Here is a 27990-nt window from a genome sequence, read left to right as displayed (position 1 = left end):
GAGGACTCAGGGGATAAAAGCCCCGCCCCATTTATTTTCTTCACCCTGGCTTAAAATCTCCCCCTGTGATAAACCATGCTCGCCTTTACAACTCAGTTCATATTAAAAATAAATATACATTAAAGAAGACCTAGCGCGTGAGGGGAAAGTGGATAAAACGGACTAGAATTTGTTCTGGGTTTTCTTTTCTTTTGCTAACAGCAGCATTTTGTTTCGAACAGAAGGCAGCATTAAAAATGAAGTTATTGTACCTGTAATCTGCCACCTCAGAAACATGACATATCATTCTGGTTTCAGGTACAGAGCATGTCACGGCCACCTCCATTGTCCCACTGCCTTGTACACACATAGTTACAATAACTCCTCTGTAAAATAGATATATGAAGGCATGGCACTGTACCCTGTGTTCATATGCTCATTTCAGAACTAGTCATTATCTTTTAGCACATAAAACTGAAAAAGCAGGCAAAAAACCTGCTTGTAGATTATTACATCCAACAACCAATACATGTTTATTTTGCAGTGTATGCAGCTATTACATATGCTGTATGTTAAAAGTGTCTTCTGTGTAGGAATTTCACAAAGTACATGGCATTCAACAGCATGAAAGGGCACTTGACACAACAGGCATTGTATGGTTCACACCATGAATACCACAACTTCTGAATCGGAGACTTAAACCTGAATCATAGAATTGAAGAGTTGGAAGCAGTGGTTCCCAACCTTTTTTTGCCCATGCCCCACCTAAGCATCTCTAAAATCCTGATTCCAACCCCCCCCCCTGTGACATATAATCCTTATTATTCAAAAAGAGAACTCCTATTCACGTGGAGGAAGCCTAAAAGGCCATTAACTGTTAATAACTAATTCTTAAATTGCCCCCCTTAAAAATCTAATTGCCCCCCTGTGAGGTGTGTGCCCCATGTTGGGAACCAGGGGTTGGAAGGGTCCCAAGGGTAATCTAGTCCAACCCCCCACAATGCAGGAATCTCAACTAAAGCATCCATGACAGATGTTTATAGTGTAAACTACAGCAGCCTCCTAGTGTACATTAACCTGCTCACCTTCCCTCCAAACATAAAAAGGGGAAATGGTGGCATCAGCTAGGGCTTATCAGTTGTCCCAGTTTGGCTTGCACTGCCACTTTCCCCAAACCGTGCACATCCACTCCACACCTGACATCATATGTTGAAACCACAGCATTTCCCTTGAAACCACTGCTAAAATGGAGGTTCTCAGCTAGGGAGACCAGCCTATTTATAGTACAAACAGATCAGATACAAAAACTGACATGCTGTGTTGTTGTTTTTACAAAGATTATTTTCACTCCATTCATGTGCTATTAAAAAAACAGTGCAAGCAAACATATAATCTGTTTTACTGGATTTTATAGATCAGGCTTGTAAGGCACTGAATACAGTCTTGCCCTCATTCACCAGCACATAGATTCTTCCAGATTCTTGCATTTTACGCACAGTAAAATACTCCATAACTCTACCTCATAAGAGATGGCTGGGAACTAGGCCCAGAATGGTTGCATTACAAGTTAAATGGCAGCAAACCTATATTTGCCACTATATGTACATAAAGCAAGGTGCTGTGGTCAATTGTTGCTCCCTCACACACACCGACAGATGTAATGCCGATGATCAATACAAACACATGCTTATTGCCTCCAACATATTTAATATTTTTATATGAACACATACAAAATGTAATAGATGAAGTACTTTCAAGTTCTTTCTTGAAGGGTGAATGGTTTCAGTTTGTTCCTTTTTTAAAGTTCAAGCAAACAAAGTAGCACCCCCCCAGCCTTCCATTTAATTCAGGGACATGGGTTTGTTATGCTAAGCAGTTTTTTATTTTCTAAACAAATAATACTGGATTCACTCTTCATGCTGCAACTAGATGTTTATAGTGAGGCAACTGATTTAAATAAAAACCACCACCACAATCATCTCAAGTATTCCGTTTCTTTATTCTAAAAAAGGGAGGGAAGACCAGTGTTAACTGACATAAAAAAAGAAAACTCTCCTGCTGTTTAATAGAATTACTTCCCTCTGTGTTTGCCATTAGACACAAATTGTGTGGCTTCCATAGCTGGCTCAGCCTCCTTTTTCTGTCATTCATCATTTAGTGATTCCGCCTTCTCATCCTCATCTTTCAGCTGCTGGCGAGAGAACTCTTCAAGCATGAGGTCACTAAGAAAAGATAAAGTCTGCTTTCAAAATTGCATTCTTCTTAGTATTTGGATACCTCTGCATTGTGAAGCTCTATTTTTCTTTGGAACTTTTAGACTAGCACACAGTCAGTTTACACTTTACATCATTTTCACACAACACAAAAATGCATTTTAGCATCTCTTGCAGTATTCATTTATTTAGATTTTTAAGACTGCCCTTCATCCAATAAGATCCCAGGGCAGAGCACTAATAGTAGAATCAAACTGAACAGCACTTGCCACTATATGTAGTATGTAGCATAAATAATAAAACAAAATGATTAAACCATGCAACCATTCAGCAGCAGACATAAGAATGCCCACATCAAAGCTTAAACATGTCCCCCAATTGCCTGTGTGAAAAGGTTTCACATTCTTGGCTCAGCTTCAGTAAGGTTGCTGCATCATTTCCTCACAATAAGCCATTCTCAGGAGCTTAGACAGAAGTTTAGAAGGTCATCCCACAGAACCCTATTTTCTGACTATAACTATTGGGCAACTGGGGCAATATAAGACTAACAGTCCAATTCCATGCATATTTCCCCTATATGCAAATCCCATTAAATTTCATGGAGCACATCCTAAGGAACATAATGTTTGTATAGACTTTTTACAGTCCAGTTCTATGCAATGTTAAGCATGATATAATAGTGCTATTAGACTGCAATTTAATACATGCTTACTTGTGAGTAGGTCCTATTTACAGGTACACATATGTAGGATTCCAGCTATATAATATCTATCAACATCTTGTGAGAAAATAACTGCAAATACTTCACTCTGCTATATCACACAGCTGTAGCTTCTCAGTGTTTGTATGCCTTAAAATGCACAAAGCTCTGAGCTGAATCCAGCTGAGAAACAGAATCAATTTCCACTGTCCTCATGCTGCAACTTTAATAAAGTTTGTTTATGAACAAAGTCATTGCTCATGAAGGAATAAGGATTTCAGGGCAGAGTTGGCTAGAAATATAATGAAACAATACTTACTTTTCTTTTCCTGTAGTCATTGGTGCGCATTGAAAAGAAAAGCGGGAGAAAGGCTTAACTAAATACGTTGTCTTGATTTTGATTCCTTAAAGTAGTTGGCAAATATTGTAAAGTCCATTTGAAGGGGATAATATAAGTTACAGTGCCCTGCAGGTGTGTGACCTGACAATAAGTCAGTGACCCAGGCTCCTCGGGCCATGCATAAAGCTTGGAAAGGAGAGATAACAATCTGTCCCTCTATGTGCACTGAGGTGAAAGGAGAAGAGAGAAAGAAAGAAAGTCCTAAGAATAAGCAAATTTTTAGCCAGAGGAAGTTTCATTCTCTTCAATGGATTTTCATTGAACCACAAATTTATGGCAATCATGTAGAAGAAGAAGAAGAGTTTGGATTTGATATCCCGCTTTAGAAGGAATCTCAAAGCGGCTAACTTTCCTTTCCCTTCCTCCCCCACAACAAACACTCTGTGAGGTGAGTAGGGCTGAGAGACTTCAGAGAAGTGTGACTAGCCCAAGGTTGCAGCTGCATGTGGAGGAGCGGAGACGCAAACCCGGTTCCTCAGATTACGAGTTTATCGCTCTTAACCACTACACCACACTGGTGTAGTGTGTAGTGGTCTCAAAGCTTGTCCAGCTGCACTCATTGCACCAAAATATTCCTTACCATCAACAAAAATTCAGAAACCATATTTGGGCAATACCTTAATCACCCCAGCCAAAATATTACAAAACAAAGGTTTAGTTTAATCATTGTGCTAGTTGATTTGTAGTAGACCTCAAAATTATTGTTTTATTAAACTTTGAACATTCCATTCTGTTTTTTTGAAGCAGGAGGTGTTATTGTGTGCATTGTACAGATGCAAACTGAAACCTAACTGACTTGTCCAACGTCATACTAAATTTTGGTACTAACTGTGGAAAGTAATTCTAGAGGAAACATGAAACAAGCTGGGATTGCTCATATGACTGGATTCCGAATTGATTGATTGAAGTTTGAATTCCACCAGCTCTGCGATGCAATTAGAGCAGAGCTAGACAATTGTTGGTTCTCCAAGTGCTGCTGAACTATGCCTCTCATATCTTTGATCATTAGCTGTGGCTGATGGGAGTTGAAGTCCAACAACATCTGGAGCGTCAAAGGTTCCCTGCTCCTGATTTTTTCTTAATAAGAAAGTTATTGCAAGCATAAATGTGAGAGCACATATACACAAAAGATTTCAGGGTAGAGCAAGCCCCACTGAACTCAATGGGAGTTTTGCGGAGACATGCATAGGATTGTGCTTCAAGAGCACAAGAACTTCTGCTGGGAAATATGAAAGGAGAACCACCTAACAGCATCCCTCCTTCTACTCCAGCTGAAAACACCCCTCCCTGTGATTAAAATCTCCCTTAGAGCTGATTACCATTTCAATGGAAGAATAATCTTCTAGCTTTTCAAAAAGACTTAAGGGTATCATCAGAATATTATAAACAATGCCCCAAGCAAGGGCAATGATATCCTACTGACCTGTTGTGTTTTCCTCCTCTCGCTTGGGGTGCATGAGACGGAAGGGCAGTTCCATGGCCACCTCGCTGTGTGGAGAGAGGAAAGAAAGTACAATGATACCTACATAACACCAAACAACCTTAGCAGTTCCCCACACTATTTGGTTTATCCAGTCATTAAAGGTAAAGGGACCCTGACCATTAGGTACAGTCGCGGATGACTCTGGGGTTGTGGCACTCATCTCGCTTTACTGGCCGAGGGAGCCGGCATACAGCTTCCAGGTCATGTGGCCAGCATGACTAAGCCTCTTCTGGCTAAACCAGAGCAGGGCACGGAAACACCATTTACCTTCCGGCCAGAGTGGTACCTATTTATCTACTTGCACTTTGACGTGCTTTCGAACTGCTAGGTTGGCAGGAGCAGGGACCGAGCAATGGGAGCTCACCCCGTTGCAGGGATTCAAACCGCTCACTTTCTGATCAGCAAGCCCTAGGTTCTGTGGTTTAGACCACAGCGCCACCCACGTCCCTTTATCCAGGGATTACCCAGATCTAAATCTATGGGGGCTATTTAACTCAGAGTAGTCCTGCTGAAATTAATGAACATGACTAAGTTAGGTCCATTAATTCCAGTGGGTTTGCTCTGAATAAAGCTTAGTTCAGGCATAGGCAAACTCGGCACGCCAGATGCCGATTTTGGAACTACAACTCCCATCATCCCTAGCTAACAGGACCAGTGGTCAGGGATGATGGGAGTTGTAGTCCCAAAAACATATGGAGGGCCGAGTTTGCCTATGCCTGGCTTTGTTGAATGCTACCCTATACCTATAATCCTCCACAAGTATTTGGAAAATCAGCAAAGTGTTTCTTGTAAAGGCATAAGAGTCCAGGGTGCAGATGGGAAAGGCCCTGGGTCTATTTCTACCCCACCTTTCAATCAAATTGTTCCCAAGGTGATTGTTGCTAACACTTTTTTATTATGATTGCTTTCCTCCTGCTGCACTCTTTTACTATTAATTGTTGATGTAGTTTATATTTTTATTTGAAAGCAGTGTGAATTTTACTATAGAAAGGTAAGATATAAATGCATTAAGTGAGTAAATAATGATAGAATACAAATACAATAATTAATGACCAGTGCCTGGTTTCTGTTACTACACAAGTGCTGACAATGGGTTAACAAACGAGAATACTTGTTATCCAGCTAAATTTGATGAAAACCACTACTAGCATGAAGGACTGAAAATAACTCTGCTCTTGCTAGTTTATTGGCAATTTCTTATACAGTAGGCAATTTGAAATGTTCCACCTTGACTGTCACTTTCACTTTTCCACACTGTCTGTAACCACTGAAGGGGCTGGCACTGCAGTTTTCGTTTATTACCCAAGAAACTCCCACCAGAAAATCGTGTCCTGTTGGGGAGGGCATGAAAGGCGAACACACTAAAGAAACTCGCCTAACAACAATGGAAGTCAATGATCTGGATGCTCAATAATCGGGATGCTCAATAAAAGGAAGTGAACAAAGGATGGGAATTCAGAGAAAAGGTATATTGTAGAAGTATTAGTGTTCACTCCTATGTGAGTAAACATACCTCATACACAGAATATTGGGCCTAGTCCGTGGTGGAAGCTCATAGTTATTAAGCTAAGACTGTGAACACACTGTACCTTTAAAGCACATTCGAAGTGCATTCTTTCCCTCAAAGAATTCTGGGCACTGTTGTCTAACTCTCACAGAGTTACAATTCCTAGCAACCCTTAAACAAACTATAGTGCCCAGAATTCTCGGGGGTGGCGGCAGCTAAGAATGTGCTTTAAAAGGTATAATGTATAATAAGAGTAAAAAGAGAAGATCCATTTTCAGATAAGCCTAGCAATATAATCAAATGTTGCAAGAGCAACGGGGGGGGGGGGGACAGATTTACAGATTTACCTGGAAATGAAATCTCCCAGCAGGCTAAGATATAATCACATAAAATAAAAACAATCAAAGCTTACAAAATTCCACAGCAAAGTCAGACATATTTCATATCATCTTCATACAGAATGTAGCTCAGAATTATCCATGCTTGCAATGCATTATCCCATTCCACATCATTCAAGTATTCCTTCTTCATTTGGCTTGGCAGCATCTACTTACTTTTAATGAAGAACATTCATACAAATATTCACCATTTTACAAGATAGCTAATTTATTAAGCATGGAACCAATGTGTTAGAATTGGCTATACAGTGGTACCTTGGTTTGCAACCGCTTTGGATTACAACCGTTTTGGATTACAACTACGTCAAACCCGGAAGTGTGTGCCCATTTTTTGGGATTACAACCAATTTGGGGGGGAGGCCCCATTGGCGAAAAAACTCCTTAGGTTACAACCTGTTTTGGTTTACAACCAGACCTCTGGAATGAATTATGGTTGCAAACGAAGGTACCACTGTATAATCTAAAGTAATGAGGATGCCGCATCCTCATTTTGTTGCCATGACTCATCTTACTCTAACAAAACAAAAGCACCTATTACCAAAACTTTTAATATATAAAAAAATAATAAAAATGTCCAGTAGCACCTTAAAGGTAAATGTAAAGGGACCCCTGACCATTAGGTCCAGTCGTGACCGACTCTGGGGTTGCGGCACTCATCTCGCTTTATTGGCCAAGGGAGCAGGCGTACAGCTTCCGGGTCATGTGGCCAGCATGACTAAGCCACTTCTGGCGAACCAGAGCAGCGCACGGAAACGCCGTTTACCTTCCCGCTGGAGCAGTACCTAGTTATCTACTTGCACTTTGACGTGCTTTCGAACTGCTAGGTTGGGAGGAGCAGGGACTGAGCAACGGGAGCTCACCCCGTTGCGGGGATTCGAACCGCTGATCTTCTGATCGGCAAGCCCTAGGTTCTGTGGTTTAACCCACAGCACCACCCGCGTCCCTTAGTAGCACCTTAGAGACCAACTAAGTTTGTTCTTGGTATAAGCTTTCGTGTGCATGCACACTTCTTCAGATACCTGCACACGAAAACTTATACCAAGAACAAACTTAGGTGGTTTCTAAGGTGCTACTGGACAATTTATATATATATATATATATATATTTCGACTGCGTCAGAACTACCTGAATCTAAAAACTTTTAACTACAGGATACTGAAAACCTCTCTTACCCTGAGACAGTGAGCTTCACCTTTATCTTGTAAGCAACCAGGATCCCCAGAACTGTCTTGTCTAGCCCATCTTTAATACTATTGGGGATAAAAAGAGTAGGATTATGACATGCAATTGAAGCTGTCCAACAGGAAGGAGGATCCTCTCAGGGCTGTTACACTGAGAAGGTTCCAAGGCAAGATGAATCCTAGGGTGAATTCAACTAAGCATACAGGAAGCTTCTGCACTTACATTTCTTGCTTAACACAGCAATAGAAGATATCCTATTTCCATATTCCACAGGTTGTATACATGCAACATTTTATTCCAGAATCAGTGGGGATTGAGTAATTTTTTTTTTTTTGTATGTAGTCCACAAACAATTTAGATCTAATTTTTTGACCATGAAAAGTACTTCTGAGGAAACTGGCTTCATTTTGAAAATAAACATTTATTTTGCATTACCCTGCTGTGTGTCCATTTGAAAATGGATGTAGTCGGTACCAGTGACGGTACCCAATGATGTTGTGGTCATATGAAGAAGAGGTTGGATTTGATATCCTGCTTTATCACTACCCGAAGGCGTCCCAAAGCGGCTAACATTCTCCTTTCCCTTCCTCCCCCACAACAAACACTCTGTGAGGTGAGTGGGGCTGAGAGACTTCAGAGAAGTGTGACTGGCCCAAGGTCACCCAGCAGCTGCATGTGGAGGAGTGGAGAAGCAAACCCGGTTCCCCAGATTACGAGTCTACCGCTCTTAACCACTACACCACACTGGCTCTCCAAGTGATATGCCAACATCATAATCATCAAGTCCTTCTTCCTTCATTTGTGGCACGTGCAGGGAGGAAAAGGTGTGGGTAACTTAAGGAAGGGGAAGATTTTCAAATGCATATCAAGGTAGCATACTCGGGATCTAGAATTAATCTAGATGGAAAGCAGCATCTTGAGGATGAGCATGAATGAATCCAGACTGAGGGGGGAAACCTACAGTTTTCTGCTGCAAATGGGTTATATGTCTATACATATTCAACTCACATTGTACTAGAAGCCAAGTTGGTGTCTTCATCTTTTAGCTTCCCATCCAGGGCTAGGCCTAGTTTTACTCGATTGTTTGACAGCAAAGGCAGAACTGTTATAGTCTTTGAGATGATGCAGTTGGGCTGTATCTTTTCCCTGGAATACACATTGCAGGGGATTAAATAGAATACAAGTTTAATTCTGGAACAGAAAAATAGCTGGCCAAAATTCAACCTTCCAACTTCAGTAGGATCCAGATGAGGGGGCACAAAACATGAGACCACAGATGAAGAAGGGAGGGAGGGGGATATACCTCTTAGCAGAAAGATGCAAAGTTAGACCTCTGCCAGAGAGAAATCAGGAAGCAACACAATGTATAGGAGTGAATTTCTATGTTCTAGTGAGGTAGGCAGCTAAAGGGAATGTAACAGAGGGGGAAACTGGCAGAGCAGCTTAGGATGCACTCACTCTGCCTCTTCCAGAGCTACTGTCTTGGTGTAGAAATCACTGGAGTACAGGACCACATTGGCAACTTGTTCCACTGAGGAGGGAACGAGATGGGAAATTAACAACCGGAAAACCAAGAGAGTCTAACCTATTTCCCATAATTCTTCTGGAAGTTGTCAGTTCTCTTTATGCCTCTGTTTCCCCTCAACTCACTTGTTTGTGGCATCTTTTACAAAATTATGGACTGGTAGTAATTTTGCTTTGGCAGAGTGCAGGGAAACATGCTTCCAAGGCAATGACAATAGCAGTTCTTGCAAAACTAAGTGGAGATCCTTTCAGACTGAAAGGGCTGGGTTATCCCAACCCCACAATCACTGCCCATTATTATATTATGGACCCCTCTAGACCACTGATTTGTTGCAGGTGTATTCTGCCACATATTCTTGACACAATACCATAATAGTACATTAGTGGTGGATTGATTCTGCTTTATTTTGTTTATTGATGCTTCCCTAGGGCTGCCCAGTGGGGCTGTAGTGCAACAAAAGCAAGACAAAAATAAACCAGAACATTTGTGGCATAAAAAGTTACAGGATATCAGGAGGAAGTTATGGGATATACACTGATTGGAAATGGAGCAGTCTGACAACCCCCAAATGTTGCAGGTGCAAACCATATTAAAAGTGGAATTATGTGTGACTCCCTCAATAGCATCGTGGGCATTGTGGATGCTCTATCCTTCTACCCTGTTATTACATGATAGCAAACATCTCATGGCATTATGGGAAAAATTAGCATTTTACCTGACACACTGATCTTCTTAACCACCTTATCAGAATTGTTGATCACAGTCACCGTAACAGGAATTGCCTCACCGTGGTAAAAGACCTGGAACAATTGGACTGACTTAGCAGGAGGGTTCATCTGGTCTACATAAGACATCTTTCACCTTCTATGCATTTGCATGGTCAGTCTCTGTAGGAAAGCCTTGGGCCTTGTTTATATCTCCTGAGAGTCAGCAGAAGGCTTTAATACACTAGACATTCGCGGGCTGATCCATACCAAACATTTAAAGAATATCCCATGAATGTTTAAAGCACGTGGTTTTCCCCCTCAAAGAGTCCAGGGAAATGTAATTTCTCCCCACAGAACTACAATGATCAGCACCCTTAAACTGCTGTTCCCAGGAGTCTTTAGGGGAAGCCATGTGCTTTAAATGTGCACTGGATGTCCTTTAAATGTATGCTGTGGATCTGTCCCCAGTTTCTCCCAAGAAGAACTGTTGTTGCAAATAGTCTCAAAGCCCTTGAGCGGTGGTTTCTTAAACAGGAGATCAAATAACTCAGAGATGTAAAATGCACACTTTTTAAAAGCCAGAGCATTAATTTCCAAATGCAAAACCAGCTCACCTCTTTGCTGAGGCACGCCTTCAGGTGCAATGGTTTCTTTGACAGGAAAAAATGCCAGCTGGTCTCTGCATGAGGCTGGGGTCCTGGCACTTCTGGAGCATACTGGACTTTGCGGATCAGCAGGCGTGCGGAGTTCCTAAGGGGGGGGGGGAAACAGGTTTGTTTCTGTGCTGAACTGCTGGTGGTGGCGAGCAGTTGTGGGAGCAGTAGTGCCAAGCTGTGAAATAGGGATGAAAGAGGTAGCACCAAGGGCAGTGACAGAAGGTCTTTGCTGCCATTACATGTCATCCTTGGTAAAGCAGCATTAGGGTGCAGGGAGTGGTACGGTGTTATGTACTGAGTTGAATAGGATCCAAACTGCAGCAGTCTGATTGGTCCTAGAACAATAGGATCCAAATTGCAGCAGTTGGATTGGTCCTAGAACAATAGGATTCAGAATGCAGCCGTCTGATTGGTCCTAGAACAATGCAGCAGTATGATTGGTTGGCAGGAACCACCCAATCCTGCTCCAGATTGAAGTGAATCCACAACCTGATTGGCTTACAGTAGAATTCCGGAATTAGCCAATCATGTGCAGCCCATTGTGTAAATAATGTATATAAAGCAGATACTGTGAGAGGACTTTCATTCATTCCTCCTCACCACTATGAGCTGAATAAAGAGCATGAAATCACTTTGCGACTCTGAGTATATTTCACTGGCGACGAGGGTGGGATCCCGCTGAGCTGACTGCGACACACAGCACCGCAGCACCGCCACCTGCCGCACCGCTGCCTCGCACCGTGTATCCAGGCTTCAGCTCCGGGACACAAGGAACTCAGAATGGCAACCGACAGCAGCTTCTCGCCGTTCAACCCAGCATCTGGAGACTGGGAAGCGTACGCCTCCCGTTTCACCTTCCTCCTAGAAGCCAAAGGGGTCACCGACGAAGAAGACGCCAAGAAGAGGGCGATATTCTTCAGCGTCTGCGGAGAGGAGACGTTTGAAATCGCCCGGGCTCTCCTTGCGCCTGAAGACGTCGCTACTGTTCCATACAAAACAATAATGGAACAGCTGAAGGGGCACTTTTCGCCGCAGCCCTCAGTGGTGGCTCGTCGAAATGCCTTCTACGCAAAGCGACAAGCCCCTGGGGAAACCATAACTGGGTTTGTGACCTCTCTCCGCCAAGCCGCCCGGTTCTGCAACTTCTCAGAGTTGGAGAACATGCTTCGTGACCGCCTCGTCGGTGGCCTGAAGGAGGAGAAGCTGCAACGACGCCTCTACGCTAAGAAGGACCTAACATTCCAGGTTGCTCTGGAGGAGGCCCTGGCAACGGAAGCTGCCGAGAGGTCGACGCAAGAGGCACGGCCGAGCCTGCCATCCCAACCGAGGGTCCACCACGAAGACCTCACTGACGACTCAGGATCCGACAGGGAGGAGGTGCACCGAGTACAGCAGCGCACTCAAGCAGCGCACAGACCACAGCTGCCTCGACGAGAAGGAGGAAACTGCGCAAGCTGCGGGGAGAGTCACGAGAGGAGGACCTGCCGTTTCCGCAACGCAGAGTGCAGGCAGTGCAGAAAATCGGGACACATCGCCCGGGTGTGTCGGGCTCGGCCCACCCGACACCAGGCATCAGATGACCAACCCAAGAGCCCCAGGTCCCGGGGCCCAACGCACCAAGGCAACTCGACGGAGCTCACGGACTGCCAGGTATACCAGTTGCCCCACCCCAACGTAGAGAAAATTTATGTAGAGGTACAGATAGAGGGGGCCCCATGCCGCATGGAGCTTGACACGGGTTCAACTCTATCCATAATCTCGGCAAAGACCTTAAGGAAACTGTGTCCTACTGGGGGTCCCAAACTCAGGCCGGCCCCATTCACCCTACGGGACTTCCAGAAACGTAAGGTCCCCACAATGGGGGTGGGGACATTCAGGGTGCAATACCGAGGGCGGACGCGGCAACTGGACTTGCTTGTGGTCAAGGGCCCCTACATTAGCTTACTGGGATTGGCATGGTTTGGACCACTGGGGCTAGCTGTCACCGGGGTGAACCACACTAGCTTACAAGTGGACGTGGACGCCATATGCAATGAATTTCCAGGGGTTTTTGATGGGAAATTGGGACAGTATACGGGCCCCCCCATTGCGCTACAGCTTGACCCCACAGTACGACCGGTCAGGCTCAAGGCCCGCCGGGTCCCGTTCGCCTTGAAACCCCGTATAGACGAGGAATTGGACCGACTCGTGGAGCAAGGAGTGCTGGAGCCGGTGCCTAATGCCCCCTGGGAAACTCCAATCGTCACACCCGTCAAGCCTAATGGTTCGGTCCGCATCTGCGCAGACTACAAATGTACCATAAACAAGGCCCTCACGGCCCACGCATACCCAGTGCCAGTGGTCAGCCATGTCCTTGCCACCCTGGCTGGGTCGAAAATTTTTGGCAAGCTGGACTTGGCCCAAGCATATCAACAGCTGCCAGTAGATGAGGCCACAGCAGAGGCACAGACGATTGCGACGCACAGAGGAGCGTTCAGGGTAAAGCGGCTGCAATTCGGGGTCAGCGTGGCACCAGGCATATTCCAGAATCTAATGGACTCTCTCCTTAAAGGGATTCCTGGTGTCACCCCCTTCTTCGATGATGTGTTGATTGCTGGGCCCACACCAGAGGAGTTTGAGGACCGCCTCCGCACCGTTCTGCACCGTTTCCAGACGGCGGGTCTCAAGGTGAAGCGGGAAAAATGTCTACTAGGAGTGCCTCAGGTGGACTTTCTGGGATTTATGGTGGACGCAGAAGGGGTCCACCCGACTGGGGACAAGGTACGGGCCATTTGTGATGCCCCAGCGCCCAAGAGCAAGACTGAACTTCAGGCCTTCTTGGGACTATTGAACTTTTACCATTCCTTCCTTCCCCACAAGGCGGCGGTAGCGGAGCCCCTACACAGACTCCTGGACAAGCGGGCCCCTTGGGTGTGGGGCCAGCGCCAGGAGGCCGCATTCCAGGCAGTCAAGGACTTGCTTGTCTCAAACTCTGTCTTGGCACACTTCGACGAGAGGCTGCCGGTGGTGCTAGCATGCGACGCCTCACCCTATGGCATTGGCGCTGTCCTGGGGCACCAACTTCCGGATGGAAGAGAGGTACCGGTGGCGTACTTTTCCCAGACACTCAACGCAACCGAGCGGAACTACTCACAAATTGACAAGGAGGGTCTGGCAATCGTGAAGGGAGTAAAAAAATTCCATGATTTCTTGTACGGGCGGCCCTTCACCGTGGTGACTGACCACAAGCCGTTGCTTGGCTTGTTTGCCCCCGAAAAGCAGACCCCCCAAGTGCTGTCTCCTCGCGTCCTCAGGTGGTCAATTTTCCTTGCCAGCTACCAGTATGCACTGATTCACCGCCCGGGGAAAGCGATGGGCCATGCGGACGCCCTCAGCAGGCTACCACTACCGGAAACAGGCCCCGACCCAGCACCTGCACAAGAGGTCATGAGCCTGGAGCTGCTTCCCGACCGCCCCATTCAGGCACAAGAAGTTGCACACCATTCCAGGAAAGATAGGGTCATCTCCCGGGTCCTGGACTGGGTGTGGAGGGGATGGCCCAGCAGCAGCCCCGGGCCAGAATTCGCCGGCTACACAACCCGCAAACATGAACTGTCAGCCCACAAGGGGTGCCTGTTATGGGGAAGCAGAGTCGTTGTTCCCCAGTCCCTCCGCAAAAGGGTCCTCACAGCCCTACACGAGACACATCCAGGGGTAGTAAGAATGAAGGCCCTTGCCAGGAGTTATGTGTGGTGGCCGGGGATCGATGGAGAGATAGAGGCCTGGGTCAAACACTGCCAGGCCTGCCAAGAATCCCGCCCAGATCCCCCAAGGGCCCCAGTCCAATCCTGGGAGTCCGCCCGAGCACCATGGTCACGCCTGCATGTGGATTTCGCTGGCCCCTTTCAGGGGAAAACATTCTTCATAGTGGTGGACTCCTACACCAAATGGCTGGAAGTCGCACTGGTACCGTCCACTTCCACGTCCGCAGCCATCCGGGTACTACGCAGGCTGTTTGCAACCCACGGGCTCCCTGACACTCTCGTCTCAGACAACGGGACTGCATTTACGTCAGGAGAATTCCAAACCTTCACAGCACAGAACGCCATCCGCCACATCCGTTCGGCGCCGTTCCACCCTGCCACCAATGGGCAAGCAGAACGCATGGTGCGGACCACCAAGGACACCCTTCGCCGCATGACGCAAGGGGACTGGGAGTACCGCCTTGCCACATTCCTTCTAGCACAGCACAGCACCCCCAGCTCAACGACTGGCCGGAGCCCCGCTGAACTACTAATGGGTCGGCGCCTTGCAATCAGATTGGACCGCCTTCACCCCGATAGAGCTCAGGATGAGGTAGTGGTGGGGGAAGGCAGGAACCCCCGGACCTTCGAGGCCCAGGACCCAGTGTACGCAAAGAATTTTGGGGCAGGCCCAGCATGGGTACCCGCCACAGTCACCAGGGTCACTGGCCCAGTGTCGTACGAGGTGCTAACGGATGGGGGGCAATGCTGGCACCGCCACTGCGACCAGATACGGCGACGATTCCCGGGAGAAACCCAGGAGGAGGACAGGTCAGAGGAGTCCCAAGGGAACAGCGGGGCAGTGAGGCCCATAGAGCAGGAGGGGCCAGCAGGAGAGGCAGAATCAGTAAATACAGAGAGGACCCGTGAGGCCGAAAGGACACCAGAACCAGAACCACGACTGAGCGAGCCGGTTGCACCAGACCAAGCAACCCCATCACAGCCAGCATCCTTGGAACACGAGCCAGAACCTGAACCCCGGACCAGGGAACAACCCAGGCCGCAACGCACACGTAGGCTGCCGGCATACCTTGAGGACTATGAATGCGACCTCCCGGGCAGGACTGGAACTTAGAGGGGAGGGGTGTTATGTACTGAGTTGAATAGGATCCAAACTGCAGCAGTCTGATTGGTCCTAGAACAATAGGATCCAAATTGCAGCAGTTGGATTGGTCCTAGAACAATAGGATTCAGAATGCAGCCGTCTGATTGGTCCTAGAACAATGCAGCAGTATGATTGGTTGGCAGGAACCACCCAATCCTGCTCCAGATTGAAGTGAATCCACAACCTGATTGGCTTACAGTAGAATTCCGGAATTAGCCAATCATGTGCAGCCCATTGTGTAAATAATGTATATAAAGCAGATACTGTGAGAGGACTTTCATTCATTCCTCCTCACCACTATGAGCTGAATAAAGAGCATGAAATCACTTTGCGACTCTGAGTATATTTCATACACGGTGGCGGAGCTTCATGCTCTGGCACCAGGGGGCGGAGAGCAGGTGGGGCAGGGCTGGCACGTGTCCCGGGGCATGATGCACCACCCACAGGGGCGTGGCATGCCATCTGAGGGGGCGTGGCACCCAGCGCTGGCAGGGGGAGGCGGCCACGTTGGCACCCCACTGGGATCGCGCTGCTGGGGTTGGTGAACTCCCCCTGCGCTCCTCTTCCTCCGCCAGTGGTGGTACACAAAGTAAGTAACAGTTCCTCTTCTCCCCCTACCCAGAGGTTCAGAGTAGGCTGTTAATTAAATATAGCTCCTTATTCAACTGCTCCATTTCCCCCATGTTCCATCCGACATCTGTCCAACAATATGTTACCTCTTGAGAACCTTCTCTTCCGCATTTTCTGTCGAAAACGCTTTGACCTCAAAATCCACCCCGCAGCACTGCAAAGAAAGACGGGGTGACTGGTTATGGCTGTTGGGCTTGAGTATATTAAGCATCAGCACGTAAAAGAACCCATCCAATAGCCAATTTAAGAGTCAAACTATGTGTTACATTAGCTATGTAGCTGTGCTTTTAAGTGCAGTTAAACAAACAAACAACCAAATTGCCATTGTGGGAATCCCTGTAATGTCCGGACATATGGCAGCCCTAGTGGTGGTGGTGGTAGGGGTAGGGTGCTTTAACTCTCTGCACCCCAGTATGGCCCCAGTCCATGTCAGGGGCCCCACACTTTCAATTTGCACAGGAAGAAAAGCTTCCTATGCATTTGCCATGGGTCATACGCACAGACCTTTTCAATACAGGTGCACATTCACTGAGAAATCCCAACACCATTTCTGCCTAAAGCAGGAGACATGCCATTGGGCCTTAACTGGAGGGAGATAGGATGCATTTTAAAATGGGTGTGCTCACTTGGTTTTTATAAACTTGTACTCCACCTGAGCACATCACAGAGTACCTTCACATGAGCTTGTTTTGCTGGGCCTGGGAAGGTGAGACCAAACACAGGGAAAAGGCCCTTGCTTAGCTACACTTTCCTAGGGAGGCCTACAATATTATCTATTACCATACACAAACTTTCACACTACATGTTCCTTTCCAGTATTGTCTGATATTTTTTGTTAAGAGAGTGTTGCAAACGTTATTGTCTTCCTTGCTATTTGTGTCTAATTGTGTGGGACCAGCTGTGTCCAACATCCACTTGGAAAACAGTTCCCCTGTAACAAACTTCCACTAGGGAGCATCATGTCACCTCATCAGCAGTGAGAAAACATGGGAGCAGATGCTAATTCCTGGATTTTACTTTCTTAGTAAATATATACAATCCTGTTCCCACAGTTCTCACCTTCTCGACATCCTTGGGATGCTGCAAGCATACTGAGCAAGGTAGATAGTCTGGAAACTGTAAGGGTGAGAAGACAAAAGACACTGGACACAGGTCATTCAACTGCATGCTACAGTTAGTTTAGCTGCTACAGAAGTTTAGTTCTTGAGGGAAAGCCACATTCTCCACTGTCAGAAGCAGCAGGCAGTCTGCCTCTGAATGCCATTTGCTGGGAATCAAAAGTTGGGAAAGTGATTTTGCGCTCAGGTCTTGCTTTCAGGCTTCCAGTGGGCACCTAGTAGGCCATTATACTAGAACAGGATGCTGGACTCGATGGGCCTTTGGCCTGATCCTGCAGGGATCTTCTTACATTCTTAAGGTGCTACAAAGCACACTGCCTTAGGTAATACGAAAGACCCAGCCGAAGGTCAAACCTTACTCAAACCACCTCCTGTATTCTGCCCACCTCCTGTATTCTGCTGCTAGATATGAAGTGAAGAGTTGATATGGGGGGCAGGGGGCGGGGATGAATGTATGAAGACACCTAAAGTGAAAATATGCTGTAAAGCTACTTTCTAACCACTTTCCTTTCCCCCCACTCAATTTATTTATTATTAATGTTGTAAAACATATATGAATCTTTACATATTGATACATATACATTATATTCGTAAATTCATATTTTCACATTTCATTATGTACCAACATTTATCCATTTCTTATTTCTTCCCTCCACCCGTGCGTGACTTCCTTGTTATTATTTTGCAACTTTATTATCGAGGTTGTAATTTTGTATTTTAATAATTAAACATTCAATCTTATATATCTGCTTAGCTTAATTTAACTTAACTTTGTGAAATCAGTCTATACATATCAATAGATTCTTGTTGGAGCATCTTTTGGTCATGTATGTCTTCTACACATTTCCATTCCTGTTTGAGATTTTGATTAGATTGCATTCTAATTGTTGCTGTCAATTTTGCTAAATCAATCATTTCAAAAAATTTATTATTGCTAACCACTTTCCTATCAAATTGTCAAGTCACAGAACTGAGAGCAGCCCCGCAAAATACTTACTGTTAACACAAAAGGATGTGCGTTTTTACCCAGTTTATTCAGTAGGCATTCCTGCAAGCTGGAGAGTGGTCTCTGTTTTTCTAGCGATGGGTATACCTGTACCATGCAAAAATAGAGGTCCTTCCGGAAAGTCAGGCCCATTATATCAATATCTTCTTGCCCATACCGAAAAGCACAAGTGAGTGCCACATACACTAGGAAGAAGACACAACGAATGTTACAAACACTGTGCTAAACCAACTAGGGGTATCATCTGCTCACATGGAAAGTTTGTGCTTAAAGGTCTGAGAGTGGGCACCTGCAAGCTGAGGGCCTGGGACAAAGCTCAAGGTTAAACAAGCTTGCTTTATGTCTGTCTCAGCTAGCAAAAGACAGTCAGAAGAAGCTGGGTTCATTTGGTGGCTGTGGTTTTCCACTGCTCTCTTGGGGAGTGCAAGGTGCTGGGTTCAGTAAGCTTTTTAGGCCAGTGGGCACATTTGCAAACCAGCTAAGGTATCGTGGGCACAACACACACATGCTGCAGCCAGGAACAATTTGCAATCTGTTATACTGGCTGCAATACAATGCTTCTTTCAAGCCTGATTTTAATAAAGATTCTGTCATCATGCATCCAGGGGCAAACAGAAGATTGTATAAAATGGACATGTGAATGCATTTGGCACCAATTACTGTGGTTATACTAACATTTGGGACTAGAGGAATTATATATCTGGTCCAATGACACAACTCTTATACACCTCTGAAAACATGCTTGGTAACCAACAGGGGCCTTCTTTTTCCTGAGTGGAGTTTATTTGTGTAAATATAAAGACATTTTAACTTTAAAGCTGGATATTAATACTTAAATCTCTAAAACACCAATTAAGTCATCTGACCTTTTTTATCCTTTACAATATCAGGATCAACCAACACCACACCATCTGTATGGAGAAAACACAGAAAGGAGCCGTTCTGGGACACTGAATACTCAAGCTTTGTAAAAAGAAGTGTAAAAAAGATTTTTAAAAATTGAAATCACGCTGGGCTTACCCACAGGTTCCACCTCATCTACATGGTCAATGAAATCTCGCTTGCCTATGTAGATCGTAACCTGGAAGACAGGGAAACTCATGATTGGACAAGGCCGCTTCATAGCTCAACTTACGGATGTGATTCAGTTGTAAACCAATGCCAAGCAAAAAGTGTACCTACAGGGCAAACAAGACTACTCAAACCTCTTGATGCGTCAGGACTGCAAAATGTAATAGAAGTAAGAGTGCCTGGTTGCATTGTACAAAACAAAATACTGTATTTTTCCATCTATAGGACGCACCCATGTATAAGACCCCCACCCATTTTTGCGGAATCAATTTTAGGAAAATGTGGGGAGATGGCCCAAAGTTGTTGAACCTCTCCCCCCCCCACGCAGCTGCGGGCAGGAAACACTCCCTGGATCGTTTCCCATGCGCAGCAGCATCGGGGAAATTTGCGCTCCCCCGAGAACGCAACCTCCCCCAATGCCACCGCGCATGGGAAACAACCCAGGAAGCGTCTGCGGCAACCTCTCCCAATGCTGCCGCTGGATGCAGAAAATGACCCAGGGAGCGCCCGCCGCATGCAGCATCGGGGGAAATTGCACTCCCCACAACGAGCTGGCTGGCGGCGCACCGCTTCTCCTCCCCCCTCCCATGCCACTATCTGTGTATTGGACGACCCCAGTTTTTTGACGTGATTTTTGAGTCAAAAAACCTCATCCAATACACAGAAAAACACGGTATTTAAAATTAAGAATCAGTGTCCAGGAAAACATGGTTAAAAATACAGATTTGTAAGATGGTCATTACTATCTCCACAAATTACTTGAGGGAGAGCATTTCAGAGGATGGGTGCTTCCACCAAGGAGGCCTACTTCCATGCTCTCACCTAGTGACAATCTGCTGGTTGTGGAATGACCAGTAGATTCTCCTTGGAATAAATTAAAGAACGGCTTGGTCTGCACTGGCTTGGTATCAGAGATTGTCTTGGTCTGACATGGAGGATGAGGAAGCCTCAATTGGTGCCAATGGGCTCTCTCTGCTGCTGCCACCAAACCTCCCCTTGCTGCACACTGAAATCTGAATGAAAATCCCCCATGCCTACTATTTAATTTTTTTTACAACTCTGGTGTGCTTCCAAGCTTAGCATCTGTAGGGGAAACCTACATGGAAGACATTTTGTAGCTCGAGGAGATAGGTATCAGTTTGTACGATTCTTCCTCCCTGCTTATTGGTACCTTGGGGCTTGGTTTGATTTGTGGTTTGGACTCCAGAGATAAGTAGCAGCAGAATGGGGGAGAGTCTCTTGTGGTCTAGCTGCTGGCTGAGGGTTTGTAGGTAGCAGTGCGCTGGAAGGCTGATTATGCTGACCAGGTATATTGGCCTAACTTACTGGGTGGGAGGAATTGAGCTATTAGGCCAGGCCGCATGAGGCCACTAAGGGCCTGGAGTATATATACCTCTCAGATGGGTCTGACCCTTCAGCTTCAATCTAGGCTCTAAGCAAGAGGGTGTTGTGTACTGGCCAACCGGCGTCCCTCTGTTCTCAAACTCTGGAGCTCCTGATAACAGAAGTATACCATCTGGTTCTTGCTGTGTTGTTTCGCTTAAAGACTGCTTTGTTTGTGCTGTCTCTTTAATAGGAGCACCGAGGTTCCCTCCATTTGTGCTGCTGTTTGCCAGGGGTTAGTTTTAGATTTTGCTTTATGTGGAAATTGTTTCTCATTTGGTTGTGTATTTTTTTGATGTGGTTTATTTATTGTTTATGACTTATGTAATTATGTAAATCTTGTTATGCTGTAAGCCGCCTTGAGCATTGGTTTTTTTACTGTGGAAAGGCGGCATACAAATAAAAAATGATGATGATGATGGCCAAAGTCACTTTGGCTCCTGAGGTAAAACATACCCTGTGATGGGGTGACGTGATGAAGCTCTGTAAAGCCTTACCACCGGGGGGGGGGGTTTATGTCAAACTCTACAAGTGTGTCTGCAACACCTCCATCTTGCTGTATTGGGGAAAGAGAGGTGCTGTGGAGAGCTTTGCCACTGGCCTGCCTCCACCCCTAGCGATGGAGAGAGACCAATGGCAATGCTGTGCAGCAGAATGTTCTGCTGCCCCTGAAGTCTCCCTTACCTGGATTGCTTCTCTGGTGGCAACAAAATTGGTGGGGCACCATGTCTTGTGTTTCTGCCACCTGAGGTGGCTGCTTCACCCTGCCTAATGGGTGAACCGGCTCTGGTTATTGTCATTGAATCCCAAAAGTGCCCTTGCATTTGACAAGGCAGCATCACATGCACTTTTGTCTCTTAGAAAGAAGCACTTCTGTATTAGAAGCTTACCACTGAAACAACACACTGCTTCCAGTCCAAAACAATCGTCGTGCTAAGTACTCACAGCTTTGTCATGAGAGGTCTTCCTGTAGACATGAGTCTTAAAAGGCATAACATTCTTCAAAGAAATTTCAGAAACAGAGACCATCTTTGGAGTGTCAGGGCAACTCATCAATACGGTTACGTGACCTGGTAAGAAGGAATGTTTCTTGCATTAAGGGATCATTAGATCAGTGACACACAGCTACAAGACAAGCTGAGGGTGGTTTGAAAGCATACTGAGAGCATGCAGAAAATCTTAGTAATCCTGTGTGGAGCATTCAACAGTGGCCCATGAGTCAAAATAGCATGTAGAGCAGGAGTGGCTGGCCTTTCTTGGCCTGAGGGTCACATTCACTTGTGGCATATCATGCCACCTCACCTCATTTTTGTACACTTACTTGCATGCACACAATTCCCTCTTTGCTCCTCGGATGAGCAAGCAGATCATCGGAAGGAGGCAATTTGTCCCATCATGATGATTTGACCTGGGCTCCACCAACCTCAACTCTCTATCTACTCTCTCTCTCCCTCTCCCTCTCCCTCTATATATGTAAGGTAAAGGGACCCCTGACCTTTAGATCCAGTCACGGACGACTCTGGGGTTGCAGAGCTCATATATATAAATTTTATTTTTGACGCCACAACCAAAATTGGTGGAGTCTGGAGTGGGAAGATAGAAAAAATTGCTTGGGAAGTTGGATCATACTCCTTCGCTGGGATTAGCCAGCCCTGTATTAAAGGTTCAAGCTTGAGATTTGAGTGGTGCTGTTGAAATGTTAACCTAGGCTGCTTTCAGACTATCACTATTTTGCAGGATGGATTCAATAAAGCTGGCAAATGTAGGTTTGTGCCATTAAACCCATTTCATTTTTTTTATTTTTTTCCAGTAAGGCAAGTGACAGGTGGCCAACCAAATGTCCTTTCTGTGGTGTATTCCTGATGAATTGTGCTCATGAGGGTATTTGGGTGGTTATACACAATCCCACTTTCAATACTGGCTGCGCTTGCAAATGTTTTGCAGAAAAACTGGAGAAACATTGAAAAGCAACTTTCAAAGGAGAATGATATGTGGACAGTCCTGTACAAATCCATTACTAATGTGCTATTATTGCATCAATGACATGTTGCAGAATACGCCCACAGCTCCCCCCACCCCAAAGTCTGGAGGGGCTGGTAGAAATGCACTTGAATGTGTGGAATGGCAATTGAATAATGGAGAGTTGTAGAACCTCTGCGGCAAGAAATCTTATTAACTGCTCAATAAGCAGGTAATGTGGAAGCAACCTTAAAAATTCAGTTATCCTGCAGCACTTATGCTCTGCTCCAATACCATATGAGCAATGTCTGTTTATAGTCTACACTACAGTGATAGCCCAGTTTGCAGAAGGGCTGGAGCTTGCTTTGCCACAGTGAGAAATTTTATTGTCAGAATAATGCCGTTGAACACGGAAGGTTTGTATATATATAAATTAGCACACACATATTTTGGAAGGACAACATACTCAAAACAGCTTTTGAGGAACTTGTGATTGCCTGCTGGGATCTCATAGGAACCATCCAACAGGAGTGCTATGACCCTTGTGCCGCCGCTCAGCACCAAGGGAGCTAACTGCAGTGGTCAGGATGGAATACTGGAGCCAGGAGCTGCTGTTTTCGCTATTGGCTAGCAATGATTTGTCTAACAGCTATTCCTCCTTAATGGGAGCTATTTCCTGAGTGATGTCATCAGGCTGGCTCAACAATTATGCTCCAATTAAGGTCCAATTATGATGGAGCAAAACTCATTAAGCAATTCTGAACACATTATCTTTCTGTTACAATTCTATTAATTACAATTCTGATATGATTACATAATCTTATTAGCATACAACTGGTTAACCAAACAGTGTTACTGTCATAGCAATAAGAAATTGTGTTCACTTTTAAAATGCATTTACATGCTTATCTCATACCTGCCCCATATATATTCTTTATTGGATTTAAAAGCAGTTTAGATAATATTATAAAAGACACCGGTACTCTTTTTGAAAAAGTGAAGTACAACGATTTATAGAATACGTTAATTCTCACCCCTTGTGTCAATGCCGTACATTCAGTAAGGGGGCGGGGGAACCATTAGTACCTGTATACATGTTGTCATTTTCCCTCTCTCTCCGTCCCAAGATGGAAGCAATCTTGTTGGTTATCAAGGGCATGATCCTCAAGAAATGAAATGAGCTTCTCACCTCCTTTCCATCTGTCCAGGTGAGCCAGATAAGGGTGTCTCTGTGGGGACTCCTTTGCCCCTGACTGATTCTATATTCACATTATCTTATAAATCAACTTCATCACAAGATTTCTTACAGAAGCATTCCATGCATGCTTCTTCTGAAGTAAAGGTGCTTCCAGATTACCTATTTAGAGCATTCATCCACATTTGTTTGCAGGGAGGTTAGAAGACATTGTGTCCAAGCAAGTGTTATCCCACACTTCCCATGCATGTTCCCATCACTTTCCTTTTAGCAAAAAAGTCCAACCTTCTGGGGAAACAGGATTGTTCCTCAAGGCCTTCCAAGCAACTATAACAGCACAAACCTGAATTTGTCGGTATGTGGCTGAATGCAAATGGAAAATGGCAACAGCCTGGAAGCAGCCCAAGTCTCAACGGGTTCACTGGAGAGCAGCATTGCTCACACCAAGAAATCAAGAGTAGGACATTTACAGGACAATTGTAAACATTGCTTACTTAGAAATAGCCCACTAAATTCAATGGAGGCATTCTTAGGAATGGTGCCTTAGGTAGCAAATTTGCAACAACAACAAAATATCATACCTGGTGGAATTCCAAATACCCCAGTGGTTGAGGGAAAGAGAAACTTCAAGGAGCAGTAAAATGAAGAGCCAATCTAACCCAACATACAAAACAACATAATCCAGGCTGATAGATCTTGCTTGGTCTTCTGTTCTCTAAGAAGGTGAAGCATTAGGCCCTTTAGAGGCCAGGGTGGCAATTTGTAGCGGATCTGGAAATGGGATTTTAGTGCTTAGGGGGCCAAGTTTCCAATAGCGAATCCAGAGCCAGAATGTTATACCTGGATTATCAGATTGGAAACTGGTTAGATCAGCGGTGCTGGGCATTATCTAAGGGACCTCAATTCTACAATGTCAAGCTTCCCGATTTCACAATGCACATAGACAACACACAGAAGATTTAGCAAGCAGGTTATTGAAAGCAGCTTTATTTTAAACCTCTTTATCTCTTCCTTACTAGGGCTGAAAATCATCCCAGCCTGCTAATGAGCTAAAGATAAGCACTTGTTTGTGCATTACCAATTCTGTAATAGTTACAGCATGCCTTTATAAAATGCAAGCACCTTATAGAACTGTATGTGCCTCACTACCATCTCCCCAAACCAAAAATTCCCATTTTGTTTGCATTTCTCGTTTTTCCAATCTTAAATTGATTTATCCACATTTCTGCAGCAGTTTGCTATGGAAAAAAATATATCTTCATGAAAATTATTTGCATTTTTTGTGAATTTCTCCTAATAAACATATTTTTATGTTTATGTACATTTATGTACAAATTTATGCAAGCAATTCCCCTTTGTATGTTATTTTCACACATATTTTCACTTTTATGCACACTTGCCTATAATGCATGTATTTTTGTGGACACTGTTTGATTGGAGAACTGCATCATAACATCTGGATAAGTGTGAATTTTGAAGGATGACCATGATTTGGTTATTGTTTCAGAAAATATGAATTTGATAAATTTGGCTATAAATGCAAACTGAATCAAGTTTCTCCCCACATACTAGGCCGCTGCCTAGTAGCTATTATTGTAAACCTAGCACAGTGTTCACTAGTGCAGTCAGGTGTAATATAACCTCCAATCTCTAAAGCTGCCATTTATGCACACTTTCCTGGAATACTGTATTCCAGATACTGAAAATGTGTCAGGATTGTAGCATATGGAAAATGGTTGAACCAATATATGGCGTTATGAAACATGGCTTAGTATGAGCAAGCAAACATATCAGTTCCTAGATGAAATATTATAGCTGCTGTGCGCCTCCCCTGGTCCTACTGTGGCCACATTACCCAGGTCTGTTCCCATGTTTTGGGTTAGTGGCTCATGGTTAGGAGGATTTAAACAGGAAGCAAAGAACACAAGTCTTTGTGACACGACTGGTGAAAGGCTATAGCTCAGTGGTAAGAGAATTTGCCTTCCGTGCAGAAGGTTCCAAATCAAAAGTCGGTCTTAAATTGCAACACTAAGCTTGCAGCAGAAGCAGGATGGAGAAGCAAAACAGCCACAATATTCACTTCAGAAACCCGCACATTTTCTTGCTTGCAATAAGAAACTATGACATGTAAGCTAGGCCAATGGCTTTGAGTGCTTTGCCATACACTTACTGAATTTTCCAACAAAATGATACTTTTTAATTGTAGGGGGAAATGCCTTTTGGATGTTCTGAAATGAAAAAATTGTGCTAAGTATGTATGCATGCAATAACCTTTTTCAGACACAGACATAAAAACGGAGGAATGTGAAGCCCTCAGGGAAAAGGAAGTAAGGCCTGAAGGAGGCCGAGTCATCTAGTGTCAGATGTGAATGGCCAATTTCATTCCACTCCAATGCTGTCTCCCATTACAGCATTTTTCATTTCCTTGTATGAGAGGATAGCAGCCACCTACCTAATATGAGAGAAAGTAAAGCAGTGTGTTTGTGGGGACATGAGGGCAAGAACTATTATGTACCTCATGGCTCTGTGTTCTCCCTGTTCTAATATGACTAGAACAGTAAGAACATTTCTCCTTTACAACTCAATGAGTGCTATGGAGAGCAAAGTCAGGCTCTATGTGCTAAGCCTACAATACATTCCATTTCTTGTGTCTTGATAGGCTGTTACAGCAGAACGTGACAGAACCCAGGAACTGTTTTTAGTATATATTGGAAATGAATGTGGCACGTTTCTCTGTGAATGATAGAGCATTTTGAATCACCTGCAGCCTCCTTGATATAGCTATCAGTTTGCCCACGCAACAGTGGATTTGGAAGCAAAGAACTGCTGCACATGTGTGGAACTGTCATTAGCTATGGGCCAGGAAGGGGGGGGGGGGGAGCAACGGAGAGCACATTCTGAAATACATCTTCTGCACGTGCATATTGGAGGCTGCTGTGCACGTTAAGCTGAACTACAAAAATAGATCTGGGTGTGCTCAGCATAGACAGCATTTCTTCCTCACCCCACATCATCTCATGTGGTCCCCCTTAACTGCCCCCTTTGGTTGAAGGTGTTCATCCACCTCACAACCTGGTTAGAAATGCAATCTACTAAAGCACCTTTAATAACGGCCCAAATTTTCACTAAAAGAGGTTGCAGTGACATGTTTAATTTCTAATACAGTGGTACCTTGGGTTATATACACTTCTGGTTACATACACTTCAGGTTACAGACTCCGCTAACCCAGAAATATTACCTTGGGTTAAGAACTTTGCCTCAGGATGAGAACAGAAATCGCACGGCAGCAGCGGGAGGCCCTGTTAGCTAAAATGGTGCTTCAGGTTAAGAACAGTTTCAGGTTAAGAACAGACCTCCAGAACGAATTAAGTTCTTAACCTGAGGTACCACTGTATTTATGACTGCTTGAGACAGTGTGAAGCATTCTGAGGAACAGAATGCACAGAAACTGTAAAAATATAATTCACTCTATTTGGCATTAGCTGAATAATAGCTAGCAACCCAAAAGTGATGATTGATAAGGAGGATGGCACATCTGAGAAGTACACGTTAAACTCATCAATGTATAGTTTAATCATTTTTTCAGTGGCTGGAGTAGTATTTTGTATTGCAAATAAATTAGAAGTGGCATTAATGTTCAAAGATTATTTTGAGATTATTTCAAAGGAGTCTTTCACTTTAAAAACCCCACCCCCACGTCATAAGGCTCACAACACTTCTATGGAAGGCAAATATGACTTAACTCATGGCAAAAATGTATTAAGCCCGGGGATGTGGGGAGGGAAGCTCCTTCTAATTAGTGCAAACAACAAAATTTCCATAGGGAGGGAGCAATTTGACATATTCCTAAGCATTCAAGTTTGTGCAGACCTCAATTCTTCTCAGTTTTATTCCAAGGCTTGTTGCTGGTATTTAATATAATTTAAAATTCAATCATAATAAGGCTAAACAATAATACTGAACAATAAAATATGCTCAGTATCCCCTTCC

General features: G+C 44.8%; 1 protein-coding gene across 1 annotated transcript; it reads right to left on the bottom strand.

The window, feature by feature from the left end:
- Positions 1 to 1536: 1536 nt before the first annotated feature.
- Positions 1537 to 27089, bottom strand: SAG (S-antigen visual arrestin). The gene is made up of 15 exons (XM_082224953.1): positions 24581 to 27089; positions 21791 to 21915; positions 19412 to 19472; positions 19258 to 19302; positions 18383 to 18576; positions 17327 to 17383; positions 16354 to 16421; positions 10709 to 10844; positions 10103 to 10187; positions 9321 to 9393; positions 8871 to 9008; positions 7853 to 7930; positions 6630 to 6653; positions 4716 to 4780; positions 1537 to 2201 (listed from the first exon to the last, which is right to left on the bottom strand). The coding sequence occupies exons 2-15, from the start codon at positions 21896 to 21898 to the stop codon at positions 2164 to 2166; spliced, it is 1170 nt and encodes a 389-aa protein (XP_082081079.1). The 5' UTR covers positions 21899 to 21915; positions 24581 to 27089; the 3' UTR covers positions 1537 to 2163.
- Positions 27090 to 27990: the final 901 nt, after the last annotated feature.

The sequence above is a fragment of the Podarcis vaucheri genome (genome assembly GCF_965113315.1).
Source record: "Podarcis vaucheri genome assembly, chromosome: 5".
Taxonomy (NCBI): Eukaryota; Metazoa; Chordata; class Lepidosauria; order Squamata; family Lacertidae; genus Podarcis; species Podarcis vaucheri.
Note: the sequence above shows the minus strand (reverse complement) of the source record. Positions and strands in the feature narration are given on the sequence as shown.

Bases quoted from the DNA above. Each gene is read 5' to 3' on its own strand.
- SAG (XM_082224953.1), bottom strand. From the start codon at position 21,898: ATGAGTTGCCCTGACACTCCAAAGATGGTCTCTGTTTCTGAAATTTCT. The intron at 19,303-19,411 runs GTAAGCCCAGCG...TTCTCCATACAG, and splicing joins AGATGAGGTGGAACCTGTGG to ATGGTGTGGTGTTGGTTGAT. The intron at 10,188-10,708 runs GTGAGCTGGTTT...CAATTGTTCCAG, and splicing joins AGGCGTGCCTCAGCAAAGAG to GTCTTTTACCACGGTGAGGC.